Source organism: Salarias fasciatus, chromosome 22 (assembly GCF_902148845.1).
Source record: "Salarias fasciatus chromosome 22, fSalaFa1.1, whole genome shotgun sequence".
Lineage (NCBI taxonomy): Eukaryota > Metazoa > Chordata > Actinopteri > Blenniiformes > Blenniidae > Salarias > Salarias fasciatus.
The window spans coordinates 9,551,920-9,573,031 of record NC_043765.1 but is presented as its reverse complement, the minus strand read 5'-3'; the positions used below and the strand labels follow the sequence as shown (position 1 = coordinate 9,573,031).

Sequence of the window (21,112 nt, the reverse complement as noted above, 5' to 3'; positions counted from 1 at the left end):
CATTGGCTCCAGCAGCTTCCTCCTCCCTCTTGGTTTCCTTCTTCTTCAGCTCAGACGCTCAAAGTGTTTCAGTGAGAGAAGAAAGAGAGGACAGGTGAACATGCAGCTCTTCCTGGCTCTCTGCTTTCTGCTGGGAATCCCCAGCGGGGCTCCAGGTAGGATTCCAGCTTTCTAGAGTCTCTTCAGAGCTTCAGTCAACAATCTGTCTCCTCTGGATCATCAGCTTTTAGTGTCTCGTTGTTTGATTCCTCATCCTTTCTCTCTGGGATGTTGAACTCCTGTCCGCGCTCATTCAGACTGCTTGGTTTGAAAAGAACTGCCAGCTTTGTTGGACATTTTAAATCTTTGTTAACTTAAAAAAAGAAGAAGTGTGTTCAGGTGTGATGAGTTACTGCGGTAAAGCCATCCCCCTGTGAAAAAAACGAAGTGCCGCGGTGCGCGCTTCCACTAGGCATTACGGTAACAGCGCAGGCAGGCACATGTCACTGTATAACTGGATTTATAAAAATAAAAAATCCCTCTGATATCCACAAACCATTTCACCTCAGGATGACAGCAGACCTTCCCACGATGTCACTCACCAAACTTCCGAGCAATCTGATGTTGCATTTCAAAGTAAGAGCCCTCCAAAAACACCACTTCTGGGATTGTATTTCCACTAATTCTACAAAAAAAAAAAAAACTTTGAAATGCAACTTCAGATTGCTCTGAAGTTTGGTGAGTGACATCGTGGGAAGGTCTGCTGTCATCCTGAGGTGAAATGGTTTGTGGATATCAGAGGGATTTTTTTATGTGATTTTCTTTAAAGTAGTAGAAAAAAATGCAGAATTGATGTTTTTTGGAGGGCTCTTACTTTGAAATGCAACATCAGATTGCTCGGAAATTTGTGGATTGACATCGTGGGATGGTCTACTGTGATACTGAGGTGAAATGGTTTGTGGATATCAGAGGGATTTTTTATATTTGTAAATCCAGTTATACAGTTATAACTGCCTGCTCTGTTACCGTAATGCCTAGTGTAAGCGCGCACTGCGGCACTTCGTTTTTTTCACAGAGGGATGGCTTTACCGCAGTGATGAACTGCCAGTGATGAGTTCCTGGATGTGGAGAGAATGTTCTCAGCTGGAGGCAGAATCTCCACTGCAGAGAAGTTCTGAGCCTCTTCTGACTGAAACACTAAATGCTGTCTGAGTTTCCAGCAGCAGAAAGAGTTTCTCTCTCTTCTCACCGTCCATCATTCTGGATCTCTGACGGTTTGTTCCAGAAAGTGTCTCCATGTCTGTTCTCCACGGCTCTCTGCTGGAATTCTGGGAAATTCCGTCTGATTTTCCAAAGTAATCCTGCTCAGTAATCCCTGTTTTGATCAGATATCCCTGTAATGAGATTACATTTATGTACTGTAACAGATTCCAGTTCCATTGTTTGTATCCTGATGACATCACGCCGTTCAGTTCAGTTCAGTTTGATTTGTCCAACATTTCAAAACGGCTCCAGTTGAACCAAAGAGCTTCACAGAAGGTCAAAAGGAAGAAGAAATGAAAAAGGCTGAGCTGAACATATTTCTAACAGATCAGACCAATCAGACTCCAGATGTTCTCCAGTCCAGCTGCTGCTGACAGCCTGAGAGGAGAGGAGGGTTTCAGTCTGGACCTGAACTGTCCTCCAGACTGAGGCTGGAGCTGAATGGAGTTTAGTTTCATGGAGGAACCTGACTGAGTGTCTTCCACCCAGCAACACTCACTCTGAATTCTCATTGGTTCAAACAGCTTCAGCCTCTTCTGGCTCCTTTCATTTCCTGCTTCTTCTTCTCCACATGAAGAACAGTGACTTGTGTTTCTGCTGCTGGTAGAAGTGAGTTTCTAGTGAGCTGGAATCAGTCAGTGAGTTGAAGAGTTGATCAGTGAGAAGAAAGTGAGCTTTGATTGGTCTCATCAAGTGTTTCCAACCAGAGGAAGTGAAGAAAAGAGTGAAGAGATGCTCTTTGAATCTCATGGATTCAGGCTTTAAAGCAGCTCAACACTTTACACAAGAAAAGGAAGAAGCAGCCAGATCAGAGGGAAACAGCAAATGTCCAATCAGGCTGGACTGTCAGTGTTATTGATTGATTTACTCTCTTCTCTTTCTTCCAGACATTCACTCTGCGAAACTTTTCTACACTGCTTCAACTGAAGTTCCAAACTTTCCAGAGTTTGTGGTCGTTGTTCTGATTGATGAACTTCAGGTCATGTACTACGACAGCAACACCAGGAGAGCAGTTCCCAAACAGGACTGGGCGAACAGAATGACAGAAGATGTTCCAACGTACTATGAGAGTCAGACTCAGTACCTGATGGGATCTCAGCAAACCTTCAAAGCAAACATTGAGATCGTGAAGCAGCGTTTGAACCAAACTGGAGGTTTGATTGAAGTTTGTCTTTTTTCCTGATCCTGTCTTCACTGAGTCCACACACACACACACACACACACACACACACACACACACACACACACACACACACACACACACACACACACAGCTTGCTGGTCAGGTCAGATCCAGTCCTCCTCCAGTAGAATCAAAGCAGATCCATAGAGAAATGTGAGAGCTGCTTTGTGAAATTCAAAGAAAACTTTTTCCAAACAGAGTTTGAATGAAAACTCCCAGTTTGTCTCTTGTTCTTTGAGCTTTGAGTCAGCAGCAGCAGCAGCAGCAGCAGCAGCAGCAGCAGGGGTGAAGTGGTTAGCACTGTCCCCTCACAGCAGGAGGACCTGGGTTGGATTCCTTTCTCTCCTCAGACTTTCTCCCAGCTCAGTGTGATGCTCACACACTCCATTCAGGCTGCTGATTGTTGACAGGAAGCAGATCAATATGTCCCACTGATCCTGAGTCAGCGTCAGCAGCCCGTTAGCTCCAGCAGCTGCTCAGCAAGGAGCTAACGGGCTGCTGAGCAACCAGGCTAACCTTCAGCTAGCTGCTGAAAGGAGCTAGCTTCAGCTAGCTGGTTAGCTAAACTAGCTTCAATGTCAGCTAGCTTGTTAGCTAAACTAGCTTCAATGTCAGCTAGCTTGTTAGCTAAACTAGCTTCAATGACAGCTAGCTTGTTAGCTAAACTAGCTTCAGTGTCAGCTAGCTTGTTAGCTAAACTAGCTTCAGTGTCAGCTAGCTTGTTAGTTAAACTAGCTTCAGTGTCAGCTAGCTTGTTAGTTAAACTAGCTTCAGTGTCAGCTAGCTTGTTAGTTAAACTAGCTTCAGTGTCAGCTAGCTTGTTAGCTAAACTAGCTTCAATGTCAGCTAGCTTGTTAGTTAAACTAGCTTCAATGTCAGCTAGCTTGTTAAAGAAGTTCAAAGGTCAGAAACTTGTTAAATAAGCGAGCTTTAACATCTGCAGCATGTTACATAACCTAGCTTAAACAGCAGTTAGCTTGGTCAAAAAGCTACCTTAAACATTAGCTGGCATGTTGAACAAGCTAGCTTAAATGTCATCTAGCATGTTAAATTAGCTATTTAATACGTCAGCTGGCATGTCAACGAGGATAGCTTAAAGTTCATTTAGTTTGTGAACTAAGCTAGCTTAAACATCAGTTAGCTTGTTGTAGAAGCTAGCTGAAAAGGCAAAGTTAAACATTAACTAGCATGTTAACAAGCTCGCTTAAACATCAGCTAGCATGTTAAATAAGCCAGCTTAATCATCTGGTAGCATGTTATAAAAACTAACACATTTGCTACATGATAAATAAAACTAGCCTAAACATCTGTACATGCTAGCTTAAAAATATGCTACCTTGTTAAAAACCAGGTTGAACATCTGCTAACATATTAAATAACCTAGCCTAAACATCAGCTAGCTTGATTAAAAACAGTTAGCTTAAGCATCTATTAGCATGCTAACAACTTGCTTAACCATCTGCTAGCTTGTGAACAACTAGCTTAAACATCTGCTAACTTGTTAAAAAACTAGCTTAAATATCTGCTAGCTTGTTAAAAAAAACTAGCTTAAACATCTGCTAGCTTGTTCAAAACTAGCTTTAACATCTGCTAGCTTGTTCAAAACTAGCTTAAACATCTGCTAGCTTGTTAAATAACTAGCTTAAATATCTGCTAGCTTGTTAAAAAAAACTAGCTTAAACATCTTTGACCTTGTTAAAAACTAGCTTGAATGTCTGCGAGCTTCATAAAAACTAGCTTAAACATCTGCTAGCTTGTTCAAAACTAGCTTAAACATCTGCTAGCTTGTTCAAAACTAGCTTAAACATCTGCTAGCTTGTTCAAAACTAGCTTAAACATCTGCTAGCTTGTTCAAAACTAGCTTAAACATCTGCTAGCTTGTTCAAAACTAGCTTAAACATCTGCTAGCTTGTTCAAAACTAGCTTAAACATCTGCTAGCTTGTTAAATGACTAGCTTAAACATCTGCTAGCTTGTTAAATAACTAGCTTAAACATCTGTTTGAATGTTAAATAACTAGCTTAAACATCAGCTAGCTTGATGAAAAACAGTTAGCTTAAACATCTATTAGCATGCTAACAACTTGCTTAACCATCTGCTAGCTTGTGAACAACTAGCTTAAACATCTTTGACCTTGTTGAAAACTAGCTTGAATGTCTGAGAGCTTCATAAAAACTGGCTTAAACATCTGCTGGCTTGTTCAAAACTAGCTTAAACATCTGCTGGCTTGTTCAAAACTAGCTTAAACATCTGCTAGCTTATTAAAAAACTAGCTTAAACATCTGCTAGCTTGTTAAAAAACTAGCTTAAACGTCTGCTAGCTTATTAAAAAACTAGCTTAAACGTCTGCTAGCTTGATAAAAACTAGCTTAAACATCTGCTAGCTTGTTAAAAACTAGCTTAAACATCTGCTAGCTTGATAAAAAAACTAGCTTAAACATCTGCTAGCTTGTTCAAAACTAGCTTAAACATCTGCTAGCTTATTAAATAACTAGCTTAAACATCTGCAAGCTTGTTAAAAACCCAGCTAAACATCTGTTAGCTTGATAAAAAAAACTCGCTTAAACATCTGCTAGCTTGTTAAAAAACTAGCTTAAACGTCTGCTAGCTTATTAAAAATCTAGCTTAAACGTCTGCTAGCTTGTTAAAAACTAGCTTAAACATCTGCTAGCTTGTTAAAAACTAGCTTAAACATCTGCTAGCTTGTTAAAAATTAGCTTAAAGATCAGCTAGCTTGTTAAAAACTAGCTTAAACATCTGTTAGCTTGATAAAAAACTAGCTAAACATCTGCTAGCTTATTAAAAAACTAGCTTAAACGTCTGCTAGCTTGATAAAAAAACTAGCTTAAACATCTGCTAGCTTGTTAAAAACTAGCTTAAACATCTGCTAGCTTGATAAAAAAACTAGCTTAAACATCTGCTAGCTTGTTAAAAATTAGCTTAAAGATCAGCTAGCTTGTTAAAAAAAACTAGCTAAACATCTGCTAGCTTATTAAAAAACTAGCTTAAACGTCTGCTAGCTTGATTAAAAAAAACTAGCTTAAACATCTCCAAGCTTGATAAAAAAACTAGCTTAAACATCTGCTGGCTTGTTAAAAACTCGCTTAAACATCTGCTAGCTTGATTAAAAAAAACTAGCTTAAACATCTCCAAGCTTGATAAAAAAACTAGCTTAAACATCTGCTAGCTTGATTAAAAAAACTAGCTTAAATATCTGCTAGCTTGTTAAAAACTAACTTAAACATCTGCTAGCTTGATTAAAAAAACTAGCTTAAATATCTGCTAGCTTGATAAAAAAAACGAGCTTAAACATCTGCTAGCTTGTTAAAAACTAGCTTAAACATCTGCTAGCTTGTTAAAAACTAGCTTAAACATCTGCTAGCTTGTTAAAAACTAGCTTAAACATCTGCTAGCTTGATATAAACTAGCTTAAACATCTGCTAGCTTGTTAAAAATTAGCTTAAACATCTGTTAGCTTGATAAAAAACTAGCTAAACGTCTGCTAGCTTATTAAAAATCTAGCTTAAACGTCTGCTAGCTTGTTAAAAACTAGCTTAAACATCTGCTAGCTTGTTAAAAACTAGCTTAAACATCTGCTAGCTTGTTAAATAACTAGCTTAAACATCTGCTAGCTTGTTAAAAAGTAGCTTAAACATCTGTTAGCTTGATAAAAAACTAGCTAAACGTCTGCTAGCTTATTAAAAATCTCGCTTAAACGTCTGCTAGCTTGTTAAAAACTAGCTTAAACATCTGCTAGCTTGTTAAAAACTCGCTTAAACATCTGCTAGCTTGTTAAAAATTAGCTTAAAGATCAGCCAGCTTGTTAAAAAAAACTAGCTTAAACATCTGCTAGCTTGTTAAAAATTAGCTTAAAGATCAGCTAGCTTGTTAAAAACTAGCTTAAACATCTGTTAGCTTGATAAAAAACTAGCTAAACATCTGCTAGCTTATTAAAAAACTAGCTTAAACGTCTGCTAGCTTGATAAAAAAACTAGCTTAAACATCTGCTAGCTTGTTAAAAACTAGCTTAAACATCTGCTAGCTTGTTAAAAATTAGCTTAAAGATCAGCTAGCTTGTTAAAAAAAACTAGCTTAAACATCTGCTAGCTTGTTAAAAATTAGCTTAAAGATCAGCTAGCTTGTTAAAAAAAACTAGCTTAAACATCTGCTAGCTTGATAAAAAAACTAGCTTAAACATCTGCTAGCTTGATAAAAAAAACTAGCTTAAACATCTGCCAGCTTGTTAAAAATTAGCTTAAACATCTGCTGGCTTGTTAAAAACTAGCTTAAACATCTGCTAGCTTGATAAAAAAACTAGCTTAAACATCTGCTAGCTTGATAAAAAAACTAGCTTAAACATCTGCTAGCTTGTTAAAAATTAGCTTAAAGATCAGCTAGCTTGTTAAAAAAAACTAGCTTAAACATCCGCTAGCTTGTTAAAAATTAGCTTAAACATCTGCTAGCTTGATAAAAAAACTAGCTTAAACATCTGCTAGCTTGATAAAAAAACTAGCTTAAACATCTGCTAGCTTGTTAAAAATTAGCTTAAAGATCAGCTAGCTTGTTAAAAAAAACTAGCTTAAACATCTGCTAGCTTGTTAAAAATTAGCTTAAACATCTGTTAGCCTGATAAAAAACTAGCTAAACATCTGCTAGCTTGTTAAAAACTAGCTTAAACATCTGCTAGCTTGATAAAAAAAAACTAGCTTAAACATCTGCTAGCTTGTTCAAAACTAGCTTAAACATCTGCTAGCTTGTTCAAAACTAGCTTAAACATCTGCTAGCTTGTTCAAAACTAGCTTAAACATCTGCTAGCTTGTTAAAAATTAGCTTAAACATCTGCTGGCTTGTTAAAAACTAGCTTAAAAATCTGCTAGCTTGATAAAAAAACTAGCTTAAACATCTGCTAGCTTGATAAAAAAACTAGCTTAAACATCTGCTAGCTTGTTAAAAATTAGCTTAAAGATCAGCTAGCTTGTTCAAAACTAGCTTAAACATCTGCTAGCTTGTTCAAAACTAGCTTAAACATCTGCTAGCTTGTTAAAAATTAGCTTAAACATCTGCTGGCTTGTTAAAAACTAGCTTAAACATCTGCTAGCTTGATAAAAAAACTAGCTTAAACATCTGCTAGCTTGATAAAAAAACTAGCTTAAACATCCGCTAGCTTGTTAAAAATTAGCTTAAACATCTGCTGGCTTGATTAAAAAAACTAGCTTAAACATCTGCTAGCTTGATAAAAAAAACTAGCTTAAACATCTGCTAGCTTGTTAAAAATTAGCTTAAAGATCAGCTAGCTTGTTAAAAAAAACTAGCTTAAACATCTGCTAGCTTGTTAAAAATTAGCTTAAACATCTGTTAGCTTGTTCAAAACTAGCTTAAACATCTGCTAGCTTGTTCAAAACTAGCTTAAACATCTGCTAGCTTGTTAAAAAACTAGCTTAAACGTCTGCTAGCTTATTAAAAAACTAGCTTAAACGTCTGCTAGCTTGATAAAAACTAGCTTAAACATCTGCTAGCTTGTTAAAAACTAGCTTAAACATCTGCTAGCTTGATAAAAAAACTAGCTTAAACATCTGCTAGCTTGTTCAAAACTAGCTTAAACATCTGCTAGCCTATTAAATAACTAGCTTAAACATCTGCTAGCTTGTTCAAAACTAGCTTAAACATCTGCTAGCTTGTTCAAAACTAGCTTAAACATCTGCTAGCTTGTTAAAAACTAGCTTAAACGTCTGCTAGCTTGTTAAAAACTAGCTTAAACATCTGCTAGCTTGTTAAAAACTAGCTTAAACATCTGCTAGCTTGTTAAAAATTAGCTTAAAGATCAGCTAGCTTGTTAAAAACTAGCTTAAACATCTGTTAGCTTGATAAAAAACTAGCTAAACATCTGCTAGCTTATTAAAAAACTAGCTTAAACGTCTGCTAGCTTGATAAAAAAACTAGCTTAAACATCTGCTAGCTTGTTAAAAACTAGCTTAAACATCTGCTAGCTTGATAAAAAAACTAGCTTAAACATCTGCTAGCTTGTTAAAAATTAGCTTAAAGATCAGCTAGCTTGTTAAAAAAAACTAGCTTAAACATCTGCTAGCTTGTTAAAAATTAGCTTAAAGATCAGCTCGCTTGTTAAAAACTAGCTTAAACATCTGTTAGCTTGATAAAAAAACTAGCTAAACATCTGCTAGCTTATTAAAAAACTAGCTTAAACATCTGCTAGCTTGTTAAAAACTAGCTTAAACATCTGCTAGCTTGATAAAAAAAACTAGCTTAAACATCTGCTAGCTTGTTAAAAATTAGCTTAAAGATCAGCTAGCTTGTTAAAAAAACTAGCTTAAACATCTGCTAGTTTGTTAAAAATTAGCTTAAACATCTGCTAGCTTGATAAAAACTAGCTTAAACATCTGCTAGTTTGTTAAAAATTAGCTTAAACATCTGCTAGCTTGATAAAAAACTAGCTTAACCATCTGCTAGCTTGTTAAAAACTAGCTTAAACATCTGCTAGTTTGTTAAAAATTAGCTTAAACATCTGCTAGCTTGATAAAAACTAGCTTAAACATCTGCTAGTTTGTTAAAAACTAGCTTAAACGTCTGCTAGCTTGATAAAAAAAAAACTAGCTTAAACATCTGCTAGCTTGATAAAAAAACTAGCTTAAACATCTGCTAGATTGTTAAAAATTAGCTTAAACATCTGCTAGCTTGTTAAAAATTAGCTTAAAGATCAGCTAGCTTGTTAAAAAAAACTAGCTTAAACATCCGCTAGCTTGTTAAAAATTAGCTTAAACATCTGCTAGCCTGTTAAAAATTAGCTTAAACATCTGCTAGCTTGATAAAAAAAACTAGCTTAAACATCTGCTAGCTTGATAAAAAAACTAGCTTAAACATCTGCTAGCTTGTTAAAAATTAGCTTAAACATCTGCTAGCTTGATAAAAAAACTAGCTTAAACATCTGCTAGCTTGATAAAAAAACTAGCTTAAACATCTGCTAGCTTGTTAAAAATTAGCTTAAAGATCAGCTAGCTTGTTAAAAAAAACTAGCTTAAACATCCGCTAGCTTGTTAAAAATTAGCTTAAACATCTGCTAGCTTGATAAAAAAAACTAGCTTAAACATCTGCTAGCTTGATAAAAAAACTAGCTTAAACATCTGCTAGCTTGTTAAAAATTAGCTTAAAGATCAGCTAGCTTGTTAAAAAAAACTAGCTTAAACATCTGCTAGCTTGTTAAAAATTAGCTTAAACATCTGTTAGCCTGATAAAAAACTAGCTAAACATCTGCTAGCTTGTTAAAAACTAGCTTAAACATCTGCTAGCTTGTTAAAAATTAGCTTAAACATCTGTTAGCTTATTAAAAAACTAGCTTAAACATCTGCTAGCTTGTTAAAAATTAGCTTAAACGTCTGCTAGCTTGATAAAAAAAAACTAGCTTAAACATCTGCTAGCTTGATTAAAAAAACTAGCTTAAACATCTGCTAGCTTGATTAAAAAAACTAGCTTAAATATCTGCTAGCTTGATTAAAAAAACTAGCTTAAATATCTGCTAGCTTGATTAAAAAAACTAGCTTAAATATCTGCTAGCTTGATTAAAAAAACTAGCTTAAATATCTGCTAGCTTGATAAAAAAAAACTAGCTTAAACATCTGCTAGCTTGTTAAAAACTAGCTTAAACATCTGCTAGCTTGTTAAATAACTAGCTTAAACATCTGCTAGCTTGTTAAAAATTAGCTTAAACATCTGTTAGCTTGATAAAAAACTAGCTAAACGTCTGCTAGCTTATTAAAAATCTAGCTTAAACGTCTGCTAGCTTGTTAAAAACTAGCTTAAACATCTGCTAGCTTGTTAAAAACTAGCTTAAACATCTGCTAGCTTGATATAAACTAGCTTAAACATCTGCTAGCTTGTTAAAAATTAGCTTAAACATCTGTTAGCTTGATAAAAAACTAGCTAAACGTCTGCTAGCTTATTAAAAATCTAGCTTAAACGTCTGCTAGCTTGTTAAAAACTAGCTTAAACATCTGCTAGCTTGTTAAAAACTAGCTTAAACATCTGCTAGCTTGTTAAAAACTAGCTTAAACATCTGCTAGCTTGTTAAATAACTAGCTTAAACATCTGCTAGCTTGTTAAAAAGTAGCTTAAAGATCAGCCAGCTTGTTAAAAAAAACTAGCTTAAACATCTGCTAGCTTGTTAAAAATTAGCTTAAAGATCAGCTAGCTTGTTAAAAACTAGCTTAAACATCTGTTAGCTTGATAAAAAAAAACTAGCTAAACATCTGCTAGCTTATTAAAAAACTAGCTTAAACGTCTGCTAGCTTGATAAAAAAAACTAGCTTAAACATCTGCTAGCTTGATAAAAAAACTAGCTTAAACATCTGCTAGCTTGTTAAAAATTAGCTTAAAGATCAGCTAGCTTGTTAAAAAAAACTAGCTTAAACATCTGCTAGCTTGATAAAAAAAACTAGCTTAAACATCTGCTAGCTTGATAAAAAACTAGCTTAACCATCTGCTAGCTTGTTAAAAACTAGCTTAAACATCTGCTAGTTTGTTAAAAATTAGCTTAAACATCTGCTAGCTTGTTAAAAACTAGCTTAAACATCTGCTAGCTTGTTAAAAACTAGCTTAAACATCTGCTAGCTTGTTAAAAATTAGCTTAAACATCTGCTGGCTTGATTAAAAAAACTAGCTTAAACATCTGCTAGCTTGATAAAAAAACTAGCTTAAACATCTGCTAGCTTGTTAAAAATTAGCTTAAACATCTGCTGGCTTGATTAAAAAAACTAGCTTAAACATCTGCTAGCTTGATAAAAAAACTAGCTTAAACATCTGCTAGCTTGTTAAAAATTAGCTTAAACATCTGTTAGCCTGATGAAAAACTAGCTAAACATCTGCTAGCTTGTTAAAAATTAGCTTAAACATCTGCTAGCTTGTTAAAAACTAGCTTAAACATCTGCTAGCTTGTTAAAAACTAGCTTAAACATCTGCTAGCTTGTTAAAAACTAGCTTAAACATCTGCTAGCTTGATAAAAAAAACTAGCTTAAACATCTGCTAGCTTGATAAAAAACTAGCTTAACCATCTGCTAGCTTGTTAAAAACTAGCTTAAACATCTGCTAGCTTGTTAAAAACTAGCTTAAACATCTGCTAGCTTGTTAAAAACTAGCTTAAACATCTGCTAGCTTGTTAAAAACTACCTTAAACGTCTGCTAGCTTCTTAAAAACTAGCTTCAACATCTGTTAGCTTGATAAAAAAAACTCGCTTAAACATCTGCTAGCTTGATAAAAAAACTAGCTTAAACATCTGCTAGCTTGTTAAAAATTAGCTTAAACATCTGCTGGCTTGATTAAAAAAACTAGCTTAAACATCTGCTAGCTTGATAAAAAAACTAGCTTAAACATCTGCTAGCTTGTTAAAAATTAGCTTAAACATCTGTTAGCCTGATGAAAAACTAGCTAAACATCTGCTAGCTTGTTAAAAATTAGCTTAAAGATCAGCTAGCTTGTTAAAAAAAACTAGCTTAAACGTCTGCTAGCTTGATAAAAAAAAACTAGCTTAAACATCTGCTAGCTTGTTAAAAACTAGCTTAAACATCTGCTAGCTTGATATAAACTAGCTTAAACATCTGCTAGCTTGTTAAAAACTAGCTTAAACATCTGCTAGCTTGATAAAAAAAACTAGCTTAAACATCTGCTAGCTTGATAAAAAAAACTAGCTTAAACGTCTGCTAGCTTGATAAAAAAACAAGCTCAAACATCTGCTAGCATGTTAAAGAAGCTAGCTAAACATCTGCTAGCATGTTAAAGAAGCTAGCTAAACATCTGCTAGCATGTTAAAGAAGCTAGCTAAACATCTGCTAGCTTGTTAAAAATTAGCTTAAACATCTGTTAGCCTGATAAAAAACTAGCTAAACATCTGCTAGCTTGTTAAAAATTAGCTTAAACATCTGCTAGCTTGATAAAAAAAACTAGCTTAAACATCTGCTAGCTTGTTAAAAACTAGCTTAAACATCTGCTAGCTTGATAAAAAAAACTAGCTTAAACATCTGCTAGCTTGTTAAAAACTAGCTTAAACATCTGCTAGCTTGATAAAAAAAACTAGCTTAAACATCTGCTAGCTTGATATAAACTAGCTTAAACATCTGCTAGCTTGTTAAAAACTAGCTTAAACATCTGCTAGTTTGTTAAAAATTAGCTTAAACATCTGCTGGCTTGATTAAAAAAACTAGCTTAAACATCTGCTAGCTTGATAAAAAAACTAGCTTAAACATCTGCTAGCTTGTTAAAAATTAGCTTAAACATCTGTTAGCCTGATGAAAAACTAGCTAAACATCTGCTAGCTTGTTAAAAATTAGCTTAAACATCTGTTAGCTTGATAAAAAACTAGCTAAAGATCTGCGAGCTTATTAAAAAACTAGCTTAAACGTCTGCTAGCTTGATAAAAAAAAACTAGCTTAAACATCTGCTAGCTTGTTAAAAACTAGCTTAAACATCTGCTAGCTTGATATAAACTAGCTTAAACATCTGCTAGCTTGTTAAAAACTAGCTTAAACATCTGCTAGCTTGATAAAAAAAACTAGCTTAAACATCTGCTAGCTTGATAAAAAAAACTAGCTTAAACGTCTGCTAGCTTGATAAAAAAACAAGCTCAAACATCTGCTAGCATGTTAAAGAAGCTAGCTAAACATCTGCTAGCATGTTAAAGAAGCTAGCTAAACATCTGCTAGCATGTTAAAGAAGCTAGCTAAACATCTGCTAGCATGTTAAAGAAGCTAGCTAAACATCTGCTAGCTTGTTAAAAATTAGCTTAAACATCTGTTAGCCTGATAAAAAACTAGCTAAACATCTGCTAGCTTGTTAAAAATTAGCTTAAACATCTGCTAGCTTGATAAAAAAAACTAGCTTAAACATCTGCTAGTTTGTTAAAAATTAGCTTAAACATCTGCTAGCTTCTTAAAAACTAGCTTCAACATCTGCTAGCTTGATAAAAATTAGCTTAAACATCTGCTAGCTTGATAAAAAAACTAGCTTAAACATCTGCTAGCTTGTTAAAAATTAGCTTAAACATCTGTTAGCTTGATAAAAAACTAGCTAAAGATCTGCGAGCTTATTAAAAAACTAGCTTAAACGTCTGCTAGCTTGATAAAAAAAAACTAGCTTAAACATCTGCTAGCTTGTTAAAAACTAGCTTAAACATCTGCTAGCTTGATATAAACTAGCTTAAACATCTGCTAGCTTGTTAAAAACTAGCTTAAACATCTGCTAGCTTGATAAAAAAACTAGCTTAAACGTCTGCTAGCATGTTAAAGAAGCTAGCTAAACATTGCTAGCATGTTAAAGAAGCTAGCTAAACATCTGCTAGCTTGTTAAAAACTAGCTTAAACATCTGCTAGCTTGATAAAAAAACTAGCTTAAACGTCTGCTAGCATGTTAAAGAAGCTAGCTAAACATCTGCTAGCATGTTAAAGAAGCTAGCTAAACATCTGCTAGCTTGTTAAAAATTAGCTTAAACATCTGTTAGCCTGATAAAAAACTAGCTTAAACATCTGCTAGCTTGTTAAAAATTAGCTTAAACATCTGTTAGCTTGATAAAAAAAAACTAGCTTAAACATCTGCTAGCTTGTTAAAAACTAGCTTACACATCTGTTAGCTTGATAAAAAACTAGCTAAACATCTGCTAGGTTATTAAAAAACTAGCTTAAACGTCCGCTAGCTTGATAAAAAAACAAGCTCAAACATCTGCTAGCATGTTAAAGAAGCTAGCTAAACATCTGCTAGCATGCTAAATGGTTCTGTAGTGATTGAGAAATGTCTCCTGATCTCTCAGGGCTTCTCAACATGGAGATTTTCAATCTAAACGCTCCGTCTTTTCTCTTTTTTTTCCTCTCTATCTATTGAGCTAATTGGTTTGTTGAGCCGCTGTCAGAATCTCATGATTAAATTCCCGTGACGTCGCTGCTGCAGCACAGAGCCTGTCAGCGTTGTTGTTTGTTGTTGTTGTTTTTTCACCTGTTGTTGAGATGAGCCGTGGCTCTGCTGGCAGGAGGCGGCGGCAGCTGCAGCTTCACAGCCGGATGTTCCGGCCCGGTCACACCGCCCCAGCTGTGCTGCAGCGTGCCTGGAGCGGGGAGGAAAGAATTCACCGCCGTTTAACAGAAGCCGTCCTCCGTTAAAGCCACGCCGTAAACGCCGGGCCCCCGCCGGCGTTACCGGGGGGGCCCTCCTGCTGCTCCCAAAGTTTTGAGCTGCGCAAAATATTCCGAGCGGCGAGGAGCGTTGAATTTTCCGCCCCGGCAACGTTCGCCCCCGCTCCGCCGACGCCCGGTCCCAGTTCGGCGCCGCCAGACGCGAGTCGGTGGACGCTGGGGTCCGCCAGGCCGACGCAGTCTGGAACCAAATCTAAATACATAGAAATGAAAAAGTAGAACAGTATTTTTTCACAGTTGTGAACACGAGAACAGCCAAGACGTTCTGACAGACCGTTTGGCTTTTTAGAATTCTAATAAATCTGTTCAAATAATTCCCCGGTCCTCTAATTCTTTGACTTTTCCTAAATATGCGTCTTGCATGTTTTTCTGAAGCAAATCAGGTCCTAACAATGACACACAGAATATTCCAAAGCGTTCATCCCTCCACAAGATAAAGAAGACGCACTTCGCCTTGCTTGTTTCTGCTCTGATTTGCTTTGGTTCATATGCGGCGTCTGAACAGGGAGCGAGCTCTGACAGCAGACAATCAGACAGACGGCCAGAAATATCAACCAAACCCCCCAAAAAAAAGACAATAAAAAGAGGCAGAAGAGATATAAGGTGGAAGAAGCGGAGACGTGTCGGACATCAGCGATCTGGACTGGAGTGAAGAGGAGGAAAGTTCAGAATCAGAGTCAGAACAGCCGCGGAACAAACAGCCAAACAAAAGTCATCCTGCTGCCCCGAAAATAGCGACGACCTCCAGCTGCTGTTCGGTCCAGCAGAACCTGCAGTGGAGCATGAAGCGCTCAGCGCCACCTCCAGGTAGAGAGAATCACTGCAGGCTGCTGTCAGTTTACAACGACATCATAACAACATCAAATGCTGTAAAAAAAATAAATAAATAAAGGAATGTAATAAAATGAAAGCCAGTAGAACACGGTATTGACAGCAGGAGCACTGCAGCGTCTCCAGAGGGGCCAGTTACAGATTCAGCTCAAATATTCTATCGTCCATCAAAGCTCAGCAAACCAAGTGTTTTTCGTTTCCACAAATGAATTTTAGAAGGAACATATTTTCTGAATGAATCCCTTTGTCCTGTGGAGCCTGCAGTCCCAGAACCCAATGAGCAGGGTGAGGACGGACCGTGTGCAGGTGTCCGTCCTGCTGCAGCCGGGGAGACTGATTTTACTCATTTTAATATGTTCCTGATTATTATTGACGGTTAATGATACAACTATTGTGTGTGTGTTGGTGTGTGTGTGCGTGTTTATCAGGGAAACCAGTGCGCAGAGTGTGAGAGGTGACGCTGCGCTAATGCGCTCTGTAAAAAGTTCAATACATTTTAAAACCTGATTTGAGGCATTAATAAAGCAGATATGCTCAAAACTTTGGGAGCGGTAGGAGGGCCCCCCCGGTAACGCCAGCGGGGGCCCAGCGTTTACGGCGTCGCTTTAACGGAGGACAGCTTCTGTTAAACGGTGGAGAGCGGTGATGAATTGTTCTCAGCGCTCCAGGCACGCTGCAGCACAGCTGGGCGGTGTGACCGGGCCTGCAGCGAGCCAGCTGAGCCCTGAGACTCCTTCATGCTCCCAGACGGGAGAAGGAAGGTTGTTTATTGCTACCAGTCAGCGCCATTGTTCCTGCTCAACGTGGCTGTGGCAATGCGGTGTTGGCGATGGCCCATCATGCACCACGGTGGGCTTCCTGACATCGCCATATTTCATTTTTGCGATGACCGCGACAGCCCTAATGCTAAAGAAGCTAGCTAAACATCTGCTAGCATGCTAAAGAAGCAAGCTAAACATCTGCTAGCATGCTAAAGGAGCTAGCTAAACATCTGCTAGCATGTTAAAGAAGCTAGCTAAACATCTGCTAGCATGTTAAAGAAGCTAGCTAAACATCTGCTAGCATGCTAAAGAAGCTAGCTAAACATCTGCTAGCATGTTAAAGAAGCTAGCTAAACATCTGCTAGCATGCTAAAGAAGCTAGCTAAACATCTGCTAGCATGCTAAAGAAGCTAGCTAAACACCTGCTAGCATGCTAAAGAAGCTAGCTAAACATCTGCTAGCATGCTAAAGAAGCTAGCTAAACATCTGCTAGCATGCTAAAGGAGCTAGCTAAACATCTGCTAGCATGCTAAAGAAGCTAGCTAAACATCTGCTAGCATGTTAAAGAAGCTAGCTAAACATCTGCTAGCATGTTAAAGAAGCTAGCTAAACATCTGCTAGCATCCTAAAGAAGCTAAATGAAATGTGAGGACGACACATTCCAGTCACATGAGAGCGTTGTGAAGTCGGGCTCAGACTGGAGGAAATCCAGAGTTTCTGTTGCTTCCTCACATCAATGTGAATCTCACTTCAAGACTTTTCAACAAAGTGTCCAAACATTTGACTGCAGCCATTCAGAACCTCACTTCATTGCCTTTGTCTTCAGTTCAAGTCAGAGTCCTGATCACACACCAACACTCACTCACTGTGTGTGTGTGTGTGTGTGTGTGTGTGTGTGTTTCTCTCTCTCAGGTCTTCATATTGTCCAGAACATGTACGGTTGTGAATGGGACGATGAAACTGATGAAGTGAACGGATTTCGACAGTTTGGTTATGATGGAGAAGATTTCATCGTTTATGACCTGAAGACAGAAACCTTCATCGCTCCAGTTCAACAGGCTGTTCCCACCAAACACAAGTGGGAAAATAACAAAGCAGAGATGGCTTATTGGAAAAACTACCTGACCCAGGAATGTGTTGGTTGGCTGAAGAAGTATGTGGAGTTTGGTCGGAGCTCACTGATGAGAAAAGGTAAAATGTTTGGAGTTTGTCTCTCAGCTTCTCTTCTTTCATGCTGCTCTCAGCATCTCCTCTCCTCTCTCCATCTGGCCTTCCTTCATCCCTCTTTCCATGGCCCGTCTCTTCCTGGCTGCAGTGGCTGACATGAGAGAGAAAGAGTGTAGAGAAGAATCCAGTAAAGTGTGAGGTGTCTTCCTGCTTGTTCTCCAGATCTTCCCTCAGTGTCTCTCCTCCAGAAGACTCCCTCCTCTCCGCTCACCTGCCACGCTACAGGTTTCTACCCCGACAGAGCCGACTTGTTCTGGAAGAAAGACGAGGAGGAGCTCCATGAGGACGTGGTCAAAGGAGAGATCCTCCCCAACCATGACGGGAGCTTCCAGATGAGCGTTGATCTGGATCTTTCAGGGCTCAAAGATGAAGACTGGGGGAGGTACAGCTGTGTGTTTCATCTGGCTGGAGGACAGGAAGTCTCCAAGAGACTGGACAAACGGGAGATCAGGACCAACATCATCACCAACTGGGGAAATGATGATAGAGGAGTCACTGGTGGAGGTCAGAGACTCTTCATTTCACTCTCATTCTCTCCTGTGTCTTTTGTTCCGTTCTGATGTTTCTCTTTGTTGACAGCAGCTTCACTCCTATCAGTGTGTTTTTATCTGCTCAACAGTTCAAGAAGCTCAATAACTTCCTGCTTTTTCTGAGTTTCTCTTGAAAAGTTTTTCTCACCACCGTCCAGTTTTTCTGCTTGTTTTGGTTTTGATTCTCTGAATTCCTGTTTTCTGCTCACATCATTCCGTGACTCTGTGTCTGAGGAGCTCATCTGAAGAAGGAACAATCTGCTCTGATAACACAATCCACTGCTTCTGCTGTTTCTATGAGGCAGGAGAGGATTATTGATCAGGGGAGACGACCTCTGACAATCCATCTGGAATCTAGATGATGGAAACAGAGACACTCCTCACTGACCAGATGTTTCTCTGTAGGACTTCCCACTGGAGCTGTTGTTGGAATTGTTGTTGTTGCTGTTCTGGTCCTGGCAGGCATCGGACTCGCCGTCTGGTTGAAGAAACGACCTCAAGGTAAAGTAGAAACTCTCCTTTCCTCATCAGGATCATTGATGTGTGTGTGTTGAACCTGAAGGAGGGTTTGGAGTGGAAAAGAGTGGTCGTCATGGTAACCTCCTCCCTCTTTCTCCTGCTGTTTTTCAGGGTTCAAACCCACTAACAGTGAGTACTTTCCTATTTCCTTTCATCAGGATGTTTCAGTGTTGTTTGATGTTCCTTTCTGTTGTTTCTGCCGTCAAGCTGACTTCTTGCTTTGGAACATGTTTCATGTGTTTCCAACAAGTTTTGCTCTTTGTTTTCCAGCCTCTGAAACTTCCTCTTCATCAGGAGAAGATCCAGCCGAGAAGAAAGTGAGTCCATCAAGTGAAGCATGTCAGAAATCAGGCCGTAGTCTCCAACACTCAAGTCCAGCTCCAGATGTGACATGTCATGAACATGTGGTGTTTGATTTGAAGTGGATGGAATCCCACTAACAGAGGATTCTTTGTCTTTCTTTGTCTTGACAGGGGAGCAGTGAGGAGCAGAGCATGTTAAAACCCTCTGCATGAAAGGAAGAGTCCAGAGAGGCTCCAGTCATTGAGTCTGATGGAGCAAGAGCCAAAAGAAATGATGGAGAAGTTGCTGATTGCTCCACTTTGAGCTTCTCTCAAGATTAAACATGAAATGAATCGGTGAATCAGTTTCCATTTCGTTGATTATTAGTGTGAAGTGATGAGGAGGAGGGGATTACGGTAATCCAGGTTGTCTTCGCTAGATTAGAACTGATGTGTTGAGCGAGTTTCTCTCCTCCACTGATTTCCTCCTGACTAAACTATTGATCTGCTTCATTCACTTGTTGCTTCTCATCACTTCCTTCTGATCTTTTCTTGGTTTTATTTGATCTCAGATGGTGAAATGTTTTCTTTGCAGAAACTAGGAGCTTTTTCCTTTGATGGGTCAGTTCCTCAGATTCATTGTTGGTTTAATGAGATGTTTTTTTCTTTTTCAATCATATTTATCGTGTGTTTTGAGCCTCTGAATAAAGTTCTCCATAATCCAAAATCCTCAGTCTTCTAGTCTTTTTTGGATTCATATTTTATTCTTTTCCGTCTTAGTTTATTGAGATTTCTAGTATTCTCAGTCGTTACAAAGAGTTTCCTGAAGTGATTCCATGTAGAACAAAGAGTTTCCTGAAGTGACTCCAGGTTCTTCAGTTGGTTGGTTGGTTGGTTGAGTGGAAGATGGAACTGGAACCCTCCACTGACCACAGCCAGAGGTTGTACCAGGAGATCTCCACTGTTTCTACTGCAGCAGCTCATCATGTCCACATCTGGAGTTCTGGAGTTTCTTGATGTTCCAGTTTGGTCCTGACAGAAGCTTGGCAGTGCTCGGCCTCTCTTGGCCTTCAGCAGTTGGAGAATCTCTTTTACTGAACCACAGGAAGGAGTTGATCAGCCTGTCAAGAGGAAGATAAAATAGTCTGAGGATGAATATTGGAACCTGTTGAAAACCTGAGGAGTCTGAAACAAAACAGGAAGTCATCTGCATACAGTGACAGCTTGTGTGTTAATCTTCTGAACTTGATGACCTTAAATCCATTTCCATGATGGAGTCAGATGGCCGACGGTTCCACGGTGATAACAAAGAGCTGCCTTGCCTGTTGGCCCAGGAGAGAGGTAACAGGTTGGATTTAATTCTGTTGATGTTCACTGAACCAACCAGGGATGTGTCGAGTAACCTTATCCAGGAAATATCCATCCATCCATCTTCCACCGCTTATCCGAGACCGGGTCGCGGGGTAGCAGTCTCAGCAGGGATACCCAGACTTCCCTGTTCACAGACACTTCCTCCAGCTCTTCCAGGAGGATCCCAAGGCGTTCCCAGGCCAGCCAAGAGACATAATCTCTCTGGCATGTCCCAGGTCTTCCCCGGGGTCTCCTCCCTGTGGGACATGCCCAGAACACCTCCTAGGGAGGCGTCCAGGAGGCATCCTAAAGAGGTGCCCGAGCCACCTCAGCTGGTTCCTCTCGATGTGGAGGAGTAGCGGCTCTACTCCGAGCTCCTCACCCTATCTCTAAGGGAGCGCCCAGCCACCCTACAAAGGAAACTCATTTCGGCCGCTTGTATCTAGGATCTTGTCCTTTTGGTCATGACCCAAAGTTCATGACCGTAGATGAGGGTGGAGACGTAGATTGACTGGTAAATAGAGAGCTTCACCTTTCGGCTCAGCTCCTTCGTCACCACAACGGACCGATACAGCGACTGCGTCACTGCAGACGCTGCACCGATCCGCCTGTCAATCTCACGTTCAATCCGCCCCCCACTCATTAACAAGACCCCAAGATATTTAAACTCCTCACTTGGGCCAGAGTCTCTCCACTGATCTGAAGGGGTAAAGCCACCCTCTTCTGGTCAAGGACCATGGCCTTGGATTTGGAGGTGCTGATCCTCATCCCTGTCGCTTCACACTCGGCTGTGAACCGCCGCAGTGCATGCTGTAGGTCCGGGTTCGATGAAACCAACAGGACAACATCATCTGTCTCTTAGGTGGACTAGAGCCGTGATTGAGGGATCGTAGATAGAACATCAATCGTGGCTGATCCAAAGAGGCAGCCTGGATTCAATGGGTGCATTCAATTCTAATTGGGCATCAATCAAAACAGCTGCTCCACTGGTTAATTGAAGTAACC

At 38.8% G+C, this 21,112-nt stretch overlaps 1 protein-coding gene across 1 annotated transcript; it reads left to right on the top strand.

Moving 5' to 3' along the window:
- LOC115409069 (class I histocompatibility antigen, F10 alpha chain-like) lies at positions 1–19,484 on the top strand. Its single transcript, XM_030120058.1, has 8 exons — positions 1–155; positions 2,130–2,396; positions 17,113–17,391; positions 17,590–17,931; positions 18,363–18,458; positions 18,588–18,605; positions 18,747–18,793; positions 18,950–19,484. Exons 1-8 carry the CDS (start codon positions 101–103, stop codon positions 18,989–18,991), a joined length of 1,146 nt encoding a protein of 381 aa, XP_029975918.1. The 5' UTR covers positions 1–100; the 3' UTR covers positions 18,992–19,484.
- The last annotated feature ends 1,628 nt before the right edge of the window (positions 19,485–21,112 follow it).

Excerpts from the sequence above, each read along its gene's own strand:
- LOC115409069 (XM_030120058.1), top strand. The coding sequence starts at position 101 with ATGCAGCTCTTCCTGGCTCTCTGCTTTCTGCTGGGAATCCCCAGCGGG. Across the intron at positions 156-2,129 it reads AATCCCCAGCGGGGCTCCAG|ACATTCACTCTGCGAAACTT; the intron begins GTAGGATTCCAG and ends TCTTTCTTCCAG. Across the intron at positions 17,392-17,589 it reads GAGCTCACTGATGAGAAAAG|ATCTTCCCTCAGTGTCTCTC; the intron begins GTAAAATGTTTG and ends CTTGTTCTCCAG.